This window comes from Limulus polyphemus, unplaced genomic scaffold (genome assembly GCF_000517525.1).
Source record: "Limulus polyphemus unplaced genomic scaffold, Limulus_polyphemus-2.1.2 Scaffold1384, whole genome shotgun sequence".
NCBI classification, from domain to species: Eukaryota; Metazoa; Arthropoda; class Merostomata; order Xiphosura; family Limulidae; genus Limulus; species Limulus polyphemus.
The window spans coordinates 105,664-117,154 of NW_013666994.1; the positions used below are offsets into that span (position 1 = coordinate 105,664).

General features: G+C 33.2%; 1 protein-coding gene across 6 annotated transcripts in view; it reads left to right on the forward strand.

Moving 5' to 3' along the window:
* Nucleotides 1-11,491, forward strand: part of LOC106463357 — a 122,042-nt gene that overhangs the window by 58,855 nt on the left and 51,696 nt on the right. For all 6 annotated transcript variants that reach the window (XM_022390833.1, XM_022390832.1, XM_022390837.1 and 3 more), the window contains exon 6: nucleotides 3,441-3,483. In XM_022390833.1, the coding sequence (XP_022246541.1) occupies nucleotides 3,441-3,483 (43 nt within the window). The remainder of the gene's footprint in view (nucleotides 1-3,440; nucleotides 3,484-11,491) is intronic.

Sequence of the window (11,491 nt, forward strand, 5' to 3'; positions counted from 1 at the left end):
GACACGGTGCTCCATCGTCCTGGAACAATGTTGTGTTCTCGTCCACAAAACTCGAGGAATAAAGTGGCAAAAGTCCTTGCTCCAAAATTTCGACGTATTTCGCAAAATTTATGTTGCCAACGCACTCCACTAAGCTCGATCTCCCACCAACCCAAACAGCTCCAAAAACCATCACACTGAAACCACCATGCTTCACAGTTGGCTGCAATTTGTTGAGCCAAAACTCTTGGTGAGGCATTCTCCAGACCCATATCCTTCCACCGTCCGAAAATTGAGCGAATCTTGATTCGTCTGAGAACAATATGGTCTTCCAAAAGTCCAAAGGCTTGGTCATCATATCACTTAACCACTTCTTTCGTCTGACTATGTTGGCAGGTCTTAATAAGGGCTTCCATCTAGCTGCTTTGCAACGATAACCCAATCTGTGGAGAATCCGTTGAACAGATTTCGGGCTCATCCCACCAACTTTGGCCATTTCTGCAGTCGTTAATCTGGGATCCATTTCGATGCTCCTCTTGACAGCCCTTTTTGCCCTCTCCGATGAACCAGGACGACCCAGACGCTGCTCCGTTGTATCCTTGCCGTGTTTCCTGAACTGCACGATGATTCTGTTGACTGTCGAAAGCGGGATTCCCCAGTTCTGCAAAATTTGCCACTGACTTATTCCACCATCTGCTTGACCAACTATCCTTCCTCAAACAAAATCTGACAATTTGAGAGAACCTTGAGTTCTTGGCATGTTGTAGCACAAGATAATTAGTGTGCGAACCATTTTCATTTATATAGTGCTCTTCGAACACAAATTTGTTAGCATAAATCAGTTAAATGATGAAAAATTAGGTGTCTATTTACTTGTGACCATTCAGTGTATGTGTCATAAGTTTGTCGGAGTTGTTCATAGAGCTTAATAATGGTGTTCCTGAATTTTGTTAAGCTATATGTGTCATAAGTTTGTCGGAGTTGTTCATAGAGCTTAATAATGGTGTTCCTGAATTTTGTTAAGCTATATGTGTCATAAGTTTGTCATAGTTGTTCTTAGAGCTTAATAATGGTGTTCCTAAATTTTGTTAAGCTATATGTGTCATAAGTTTGTCGTAGATGTTCATAGAGCTTAATAATGGTGTTCCTGAATTTTGTTAAGCTATATGTGTCATAAGTTTGTCATAGTTGTTCTTAGAGCTTAATAATGGTGTTCCTAAATTTTGTTAAGCTATATGTGTCATAAGTTTGTCATAGATGTTCGTAGAGCTTAATAATGGTGTTCCTAAATTTTGTTAAGCTATATGTGTCATAAGTTTGTCGAAGTTGTTCGTAGAGCTTAATAATGGTGTTCCTAAATTTTGTGAAGCTATACGTGTCATAAGTTTGTCGGAGTTGTTCGTAGAGCTTAATAATGGTGTTCCTAAATTTTGTTAAGCTATATGTGTCATAAGTTTGTCAGAGTTGTTCGTAGAGCTTAATAATGGTGTTCTTGAATTTTGTTAAGCTATATGTGTCATAAGTTTGTCGGAGTTGTTCGTAGTGCTTAATAATGGTGTTCCTGAGTTTTTTAAGCTATATGTGTCATAAGTTTGTTGGAGTTGTTCGTAGAGCTTAATAATGGTGTTCCTAAATTTTGTTAAGGCTATATGAGAACTTAAGTTAGTGAGCTCTGCCAGAATGTTATCTTAGTCACTGTAATTAATGTGCTAGTGGCAAGTAAGTAATTTCATATTTACACAGCATTATTAATAACTAGTCTTTCTCTGCTGAAGTGACAGCTTGAACAACAACATGTGTGACTTGTTGCATCCAAATTTGGTAACTGATTCAAAAATTGCTAACTACAGTCACCTTTGATCTGGCTTTGTCTTCATATGGTGTAGGGCTAAGAATTGGCTGTAGGATGTTGCATCAAAACAACTACTGAAAAACACTCCTGATTCCCTGTGTACTGCAGTTGGCTGTAACTTACATTGTATAGTACATACTCTGAGCTGTGAGACACTCATTATATATGGAATGTTAGCTTACAAACTTTTCAAAATAGCTATGTATAAAATGTGGGAGGCTGGAATCAGGGTAGCTATTTTGTTAATGGTCTTTCAGGACACAGGTCTAACTAATTTGTAGCTTTAATTGAGTTGCTCCTTCTATCACCAGCTGTTTCACCCATCTACTTTGCATCGGACAGCCACAGTTGAACATCTTTAGGATGAGAATATGCTGTGTCACATGGTCTTTAGAATGACAGTTTAACATCACTCACTGGGTTGCTTTACAATCCTGATATTGGATATTGGTGTTGTCTATGCTTTACACTTAGGCTCAGTAATCAGGAGAGCTATAAGTATACCACTTCTTAACATGCTGATTCTTTTGAGATGGGAGGTTTATTATTTTGGGAGAATAAACAACTGTCTGCTTGATTACTCTTCCAGCTTCTTCTGTCCAGTACTATAACTAGTAGTTTAAAGACTATTTAAATGTAATATGAAAATCAACACATCATTTGCATAACAGACAGTGTACCTGCTAGATTGAATGTGATGTTCTAATAACCTCATCATTATTAAAGTATTCAGACAGTGTTCTCATATCTTACATTGCTTAGTTGAAATTCTTACATTATTAGAAGGTTAAAGTGATTTGATTTTTGGCCCATTTTCTGGTACATTTAATAGAATATGCAGTTTTATTTACTGTGTCTCCTGGTTTTTTAATTTTATGTTTCCTATAAATTGCATATCATCTCTAATCTGAAGGGGAAACTATTATCAGCCATTCTGTGTACACAGCAGTTTTGATCATCTTCATTGGTTTACCAATAACCCTCACCATCAATGGTATTCACACAACATATTTGTAGTTTGAAGTTGCCCTCATCCATCTGCAGATGTAAAAGTAATTTGGCTTTTGGTGCCAGTCAGTTGGCTTTAAACCTTACTTTCTGAGCTGCAAGTTGCTTTATTGTGCTCAGAACTCACAAAAGAATGCATTTAGTCCAAAGGTAGTGAGTTTGTTCTTAGGCTCCTAAGGTCATCAGTTGATTGGGTAAGCAAAGTGACCTGAGAGTAGTGTTTGCATATAATAATTGTTTTAACAGATATGTAACATTTTTAATTTTTCATAAAGCTAATGTTTGAAAAAATGTATATAATTATTGTGTGTTCTTCTGATTAACTTTTACCCTAAATGCTTTTTATGGATTTTAGATTATTTTTTGAAAGAAGTGTTTCATTTTGAACATTGGTTCAAGAGAGGTGCTCTGAAGAAACATAACATACACAAAACCAGATATATTGAAAACAGAAAACTTGAAAAAAAATTACTGGATAAACTTGCATGCCAGATAGAAAAATAATATTAATAACAATTCTAATTACTATTAATGAACAAGAAATATTTTCATTTGTGTTTTCTTGCTTGACAGGTTAATAACAATTCTAATTACTTGACAGGTGCAAAATTCATCAGGCAAAAAAAAGGGGGCATCCAAAGAAGGTCAGTATATTTTTTAATTTCTCAAACCAGCAAAATTATTTTTAAACATATTTAATATTATTAAACTGTGCTATATTTTTATTTCTACAAAAAGAAAATTATTAGATACATATAAGTAAGTACTATAAATTGTATACAATTATTAACTGACATGGATGATGAGCACCTTTTAAGTGTCAAGTGCACACCTACATATCAAATTTTAAAATGTTAGTAAAAATAATCATTCTAGATTAATTTTTAAAAATTTTTTACTCTATATTTTAGAATTAATATTTTGTCTATTTGGAACATTTATTTACTGTAGTTTCAAAAATGAATAAATATTTGAAGTTTCATATGTGCGTAGCTTCGAAGAGTCTTGTCTGTGGATGATGCATTTATCAATTAAAAACAAATTTCAGCCCATTCCAAAGTATAGCTTTTTGTTTGGTAAGAAATTAGCATCCCTTTAGAACATAATTATCCAAGTCTTGTTTCTTAGTGGTTTTCCTTTGTTAGTGGGTTTGTTACTACAGCTATTTGTTGCCATCCTTTTGTCCTGTCACAGCATGTGATTGGTTTGAACAATAACTAATGAAACACAGCTTTGTAAATAACTATAGGGAATGTTTAAATAAACTGCTTTGAGCAGTAATGTTTGGTTTCTTCAGAAATGAATCTAGAAGCAAAGATGACACTGTTTGGTTTACATTTAACTCAGGATGCACCTTGTGTATCCATAGGCTATCTTTAGTGTAGAGCATTTCTTTGTTGACTGCACTTTCCAAGATGTTGAACTTGTTGGATGTCTTGCAAACAATAACAAAGAATAGCTGACTGATTATATACTGTATTTTGTGCATGCTGATTGATTCTTGAGCTCAAAGTCCACCTTGGACATGTAAATTTGTAGATGATATAAGAGTGATACATTTTTAGGGATCCTGTCTTTAAATTTGAAATAATTACATATACGTGTCTTCAAATTTAATGACAGGATTCTTAAAATGCATTTGTTTCTTTTATAATATTTAAAATGAGTAGATGGAGCCACATCCATATATAAAGTTACATCAAATAAAACTATCATTATTTAACAAAAATATTGTTGCTTCAGAGAATGTTTAGACAAAGGATATTATACTTGAAAGGTGTTGTTAATGAGCTGCATCTGTCTAGAAACTTCTGGGTGACATTTTGAGCTATTAGTGCAGACGAAGATGTGCTCTTGCAGCTTGAAACATTGTCCAGATCTTCCTAGACAGATACAGTTTGTTAATGCTTTCAATAATATTTACCTAGCTTCTGTATTTTAACCATACAACAACCTTTCATTAAAATATTTTACAGATGTACAAAAATGAAATTGTTTAATACATTATATATGAAAATATGGGAATATATATATATATATATAAGCATCCATATACAGTATGTATAATACATAATATTGTTTATTAATATTTTCATCTTAAACAATTTATGACTAAAAACTTGTCCTTAGGTATGTATATATCCCAAAATGTTTTAGATAATAAGTGGATTGTTTGTACAAGTTAGTTACAGAGCTGTTTTTGAATTAAATTTATATAACTGATTGCAGTTAAGTACATTTTGTAAATTTACATACATAGCCACATATGGTTATTTTACCAGAATACGTGCATATTATATCAACCACTTTCCTTGGTGGGACTTACAGTGCTAAAATTTGGGGTTTGATTCCCTGTGGTGGACACATCAGATATCCCAATGTGGCTTTGATTTAAAAAAACAAACAAATATCAACCATATACTATAGTTTTTATGTATTGGAATACACAGTTATGAGCAACTGCTTATAACACATATCAGAAGAGCTTTTGACTTGTGGGAAAGAAAAACATCAATTTACATAATCGAAGGAACAAAGTAATGTTCAAGTTAAACATAGTTTCTGATAAAGTTCAATACTGTAGAGTTATATTTAACCATCATAGTTTTATTTATAAGCAAATTTCTGCCATAAAAAAATTAGCCAAATGAGTTTTATCTTTATTATTTGTACACATACACACAAGATATTTATTATAGTTACAATAATATGTTATATAAATGGTAACATAAATACTCCTATGGTCAGTATGTGAGCTTCTGTCAGTCATATTTCTGTCCCTTTGATCATATAATTTTGGTTATACATTTTACAAACTCTTCTGAGATTACAAGTTTCCACATTTATGAACAGGATCTAGAAGAATAACTGCTTACCTGTATATGAAACATTAATTTTACTGTAACAGTGTCTCTGTTATGTCATTTAAATCTTTTTTTGTTTTACCTTTGTTTAAATTGGTTTTCTCTCTGTGTGTGGTGGTTATTTCTAAAGCATTAGTTTTCCTTTTTTGTTCATCTTCATTTACCATTAGTTATGAGTAATAATATCTTAGTTCCCCTATTGTGTATGTATGGAGTTGCTAGTGATGATTTAACCTTTGTGGATTTTTCTTCTTGTTTTTTGACTTCCCCTGGACTTGCGTTGTTTTGTGTCATGCATCAACATTTATGTGCACGTATTTTAACTTCTTAAATGCTATGGTGAATTTCATGGTAAAGTTAGTTTTGCATTCCTTCTTGCTAGAGTGTATACAGATAGGTGTAACTTTTTCTTGTTGTTTGTTATCACAGACTTATTAGTTGTTTTAAGTATTTATCTTCAAAAACTTAGCATTTGACATCTTAAAAAATAGTTGAATGCCCAAAGAAGATGTGATTTGTTTTCAAGGTTATTTTAGTCTTTTTTCCAGGATTTAATTGATTTTTGATATGATATATTTCACTGAACTTTTATGTGTAAGGTAGTTGGAGTTTCTACCTTTAGTAACATTTATTTTTGGTTCTAATTCTCTAGGTTTTCCTAGAGTGGAAGTATTTTCTGTTGAGATTCTATTGAGTGTGACATATCTTTTCTTGAAATGAGGTATTATGGAGATTTGGTATCTCCCTCTTCATTTTGGTTACAACACTGTGTTCTAATTTTGTTCTTACCAACAAACATTGTCCTCATGTCTTAAATTGCCTGTTGGATGTAAACATTCCAACAGGCAAGGTTAAAATGGTTTGATCTTTTTCAATTTTCTGACATCAGTACTGAAATATGCAACTTTCATCATGCTTCTTGAATTTTTTTTTGTTTTCAGGACATTTTCAACTTTTCATTTTTGAGAGTTCTTTCACATGAATGATTTCAACATGCCCATGCTGTCTTTACTCTCAAAATCTTACATGATTTGTAATCAACTACCTCACATTTATCTTACTACATTTGCAGTTGATTTTCAATTCCTAAAACTTACAGGCAACTGTTATGGCTATCACTTTATTAATGGCAATTCGTATGATATGCTACAATCTACCTCTCATAGAATTTCCCTCACTTCGAAATTTATGAAGTAAGCATGGTTGTTAAGGGGAGATTTTCATCATTATAATATAGTACCTTATAGGCTGTGTGTAGGTTGTAAGTCATGCATACGTCGAACCTGATGCTCAGTAATTGTTTGTGTAAAAAATTAATATTTAAGTTTTCCTTCCTCTGTAATTTAATATATAATTTAGGAAAAAGACATTTATTTAACTTGTCACTATAAGTGCATAATGTAAGGAAAGTAAATTCAATTCAGTAGATTTATCTTGTGTGTAACAGCAATCAGGCACTAACAATTGAAACTTGATGTGCAGTACTTTGAAGTATGATTATATTTTTGCTAAATTTGAAAGTTAATATATAATCTGTTATTACATAAATATCTTTGCATGTAATCAGAAGCATCTTAAAACTGTTCAGATTTATATATCAAGATTTGGGGAAAATTTTATTCAACACTAGCGAAAGTACCCAGCTTCACTCGGGTTATTAGGTTGATATATTCTAGATGACTATGTAAGATGTGTATTCTGAACCAATTTTAGCATCCTGCAGGTGGACATAGTCTTCAACTCGGAGCTTCTTTTGGTTTATGCAAATGAATCGCAGCCTATTAGTTTCAATTTTAGCATACATTACGATTTGCCCATTATGATTTTAGTGATGAGGGTGCAATGGGCTGTGAAACCTTGTAAGTGTAGTGAATATTGGTATGATTTAAAGAAGTTAATAAATAAGCCTAAAGTAAAGACATAATGTGAGATAACCTAGCCTAGAGCCAAGTGCATACAATTTATCATGAAAGTATAAATATCGATCCAATTTTAAAACTTAAATCGTTTCTGAATTAAGGTATTTTCTGTAATATCATCATTGTTTTTAATAAAAAACAAACCTCTTTAATTTCAACATTATATGTCTAGCTATAATATAATTAGAAGGAAGATCATCTTTCTTAGCTTAGGTTATTACCCTCTCTTAACACTGTGACACATGAAAATAGAAGTATCCATATTTTCAACACTAGCTAACAACAAATGTACTTTATGGGTAGCACATGTGATTAACTTAACCTTTTATCAGTTTGTCATTAGGGGTATTTAAAAAACAGATTACTCTGGCACTCTCAGAGAAAAATAAAACTGGTTTTGATACCAAGTCTACATTAAATGAAAAAAAAACTGCACTTCAAATCAAACTGCAGTGTTGATTTTTCACTTTATGTAGGGTTAAGGCCAAAACTAGCTGTAAAATTTATTTATGAGGATTTTAGGGCTTTTTTTTTATGTTTCCATGTTTTGCAATTTTATTTTGACATTTCCAATCTAGCAAACTTTCATTTGTGTGAAGTTAGGCTTGACCACAGTATGCTGAGGTCATACAAGTTGCTACTTATGTATTTAAGCTGCATAGCAGGCAAGCTAGTGAAAAATGTTTTAAATGGTAATTGTACTGAAAATTTATATGAAAAAATGTGATCATTTTATATGAGAAAAACAATCTGCAGTATACAATTTGTAGTTGAACAATGCTTATTTCAAAGCAGCGAGTACATTCTCTTATAGTACCACTGTTAGCAAGCATAGGAACTCTTTGTTTAAAGTGAACTCATATTACAAGCTTTCAGTTTATTAACAGTATCTTTGCTGCATGAGAATTCAAATACATTGTTGTGTATTTTTAAGTAAGATATTAGTTATGTTTAACATTTTAACTTTGATTCTTAATTGGTATGTTCACATGAATCAAATACCTCCTCAGAATTTATAGTTTCTGCATTGATTTTGCTTTGCAAATCATGAAATATATGTGATAAGAATGGAATTTTTTCTAATAGACTGTAAAAATTTATCTTTTATTTATTCTTAATGTGAATAATACTGTTTTCAAATGACTAAGGAAAGACTTTTCAGGAATTTAATAGAAAATACAAAGAAGATAAAGGATCAGTACAATAAATATTCATTACCAATCTAAGTAATTTGAAGATTTTTTCAGTACTTGCTTTTATTAGCTCAGCTGAAAGTTGTAAAAATATTTGAATCTTATTCTTTGTTATGTTGTTTGGCACAGTTTGGTATGCCGTTTTATTTATTTATTTTTTGGCGAAATATAAAATTTTTCAAGAGATTTTTACTTGGTGTAGAGTTTTCCCAGGGAAGATACTATTTGCACATTCATTTTTCTATGGATTCCAAATATCCTCCAACATGGTTGTCATGTATGCTGATCTGTGAAGGAAAGGAGAGGATTGTGGTTGTTAAGGGTCACTGCAGTACACCACTTTGGTTTGAATTGTGAATACTTGTAACAAAGGTCTTTGAGGCCAGTCAGCTGGAGAATTATAGCTAGGGTCAATCTTCAAAGAGTGTTGTGAATATTATGTTTGGTAGTGATGTTTGAGTATAGTGCCTACAGAACTTTGGTGTTGCTACACTATCCTCAGAGTGTTGAGCTGTTGACAGTATAGCATGTTTCCTTGTAGGACTCCATGGTGGATGGGTTTAATGGACACTGTATTTTCCTTTTTTTTTATGGCAAACATAAAATCTAATTCCTCCCATGGAAACACTACCTGTGTCTCATTTCCTCATCCTCCACTCATATGAAAATGAGTTTGGGTATAATGTCACCTTTAATATATCCAAAAAGGATTATAGGTTCTTGCTGGCTCTCTTTGATTGATTGAAAAGCTCCAGTCAGGAAATGCTTTTGTTGAAACATGTAGATCAGACATGCAACTTCCTCCAGGGGCAGGCTGTATAGCAGTTACTAAATGTACTTGCAGATCACACCATATGAAGCAAAATAGCAGTTAATAATCCATATTTTAATATTATATTTTAAGAACTCGTAAAACCACCTTGCGGGCCGAATGTGGCCTGTGGGCATTATGTTGCTCATGCCTGATATAGATCAAAGGACAATGAGTTGCTTTTGTCACTCAGGTTTTTTGGGGGTATTGCCATTAAGGTCACCCCACAAGACACACTAAACTCTTCCAGGGGAATAATTGATTTTATTTTCTATCAAGGAGAAGATTGTTTCAGAGATAAAAGATCAGGGTGTTACATCTTATCCACGTATTTCTGTTTGTAAGTGTTGAAAATATGAGCTGACCCATTTTTACCCTTTTTTTCTCTTTACTTTCTTATGTAAGTGTGGGATATATAAACTGTCATATACAGCTATATATTGCAAAATCTGTTCTGATGTTTTATTTGCCAGCTTTTTGGTGAATCAAAACTTTTCATCTTGGTTATCTTGCCTATGCCCATGGCAGTGGTAAGGACCATGACAGTACCATCTGAACCTTACTGTGGAACTTCCAAGACTCAACTGTTGTTACTCTTGATTTGTTCTGGTAGAATAATGAGGTAGAAGTGCAGTGTCTTAAAATTGTAAATAACATTGGATATGGTCTCACCAATGTTCAAGCAAAATTATGCCACTAATATGTTGTTCTACAAACATCTATGCCTGTACCCCATCATAGTCTGTATTTTCGTATGTCTAAGCTCTTCTCTTCCTCTTTTGACTGTTCTGTGTAGAAATCAACATGTACCCATATTTCTTTGTATATATATATATATGTGTGTGTGTGTGTGTGTAGCATCCTTGGTAATTGGGTCCAGCCCATCCAGTCCCAGTGTTCAAGACTGTTATACAGTCTTGCCCTCTCTCTTTACTTTTCATTAGGAGAGATCTTTGATCAAGCAGACCTTGATTATCTTGTTGAGTATTTGCCTTTTCTCTTCATCTTCCTGGTGGACTTAATGGACATACATTCCACTCTGGTGTGGTGGAGACATTGGTAAGAGGTGTCTTTTTGTATAATGTTTTCTCTTGGATCATAACCTTCAGTACTGGAGAATATACCTCTGTGCCTCAAGTCGGACAGTTAGTGCCATAGATTTCTCCCTTTGTCTTCGTATTTCTTTGTCTTGAGATTTGACAGTGGAATCTGGAGTTGGCTAACATGCCCTCTTTCACTGGTCTTTTGGAGTTAACCTACCATCTGTTAATGACTGCATGGAATCAATAATTGGTCACATTATTCAGACATCAAAGCCAGATGGAATCTTTGGTTAAATTTACTTCCTGCATGTCTTCCATCACCAGTTCCATGGTAATTTGGGGCAAGGTTCAAAAGGTAACATATACATCCCATCCTCTTTCAGACTTGAACCCAATGGTAAAGAAGATGTGGATATACATAGTATTACTAACACCCTTCTCCTATCCCTCAAGCCCTTTTACCTGTTCCCATGCATTCTTGGTCATCGAGACATGGAATGGTAGAACCTCACCTTATTTTTGGTCTGATTGCCTTTATGCTACACAATCACTCCTTTGCCTCTTTCAGTCTTCCTTTGTATAAGGTGTTTTCCTATTTATGGCATAAGTCTATTGTCATCCATTTTGCTAAGCCTAGGAAGGATTCCAAGATTCCATCTAATTACAGACCTGTTGCTTTGACTAGCTGTCTGTAAAGTTTTTGAGGGAATAATTAAAATTCATTTAGTATTGGTTCCCATTTTTTTTATAAGTTGAGGTTTAACAGCATCTATCTTTATATACACTGAGTGGTCACAAGTAAACAGACAGCTAATTTTTCGT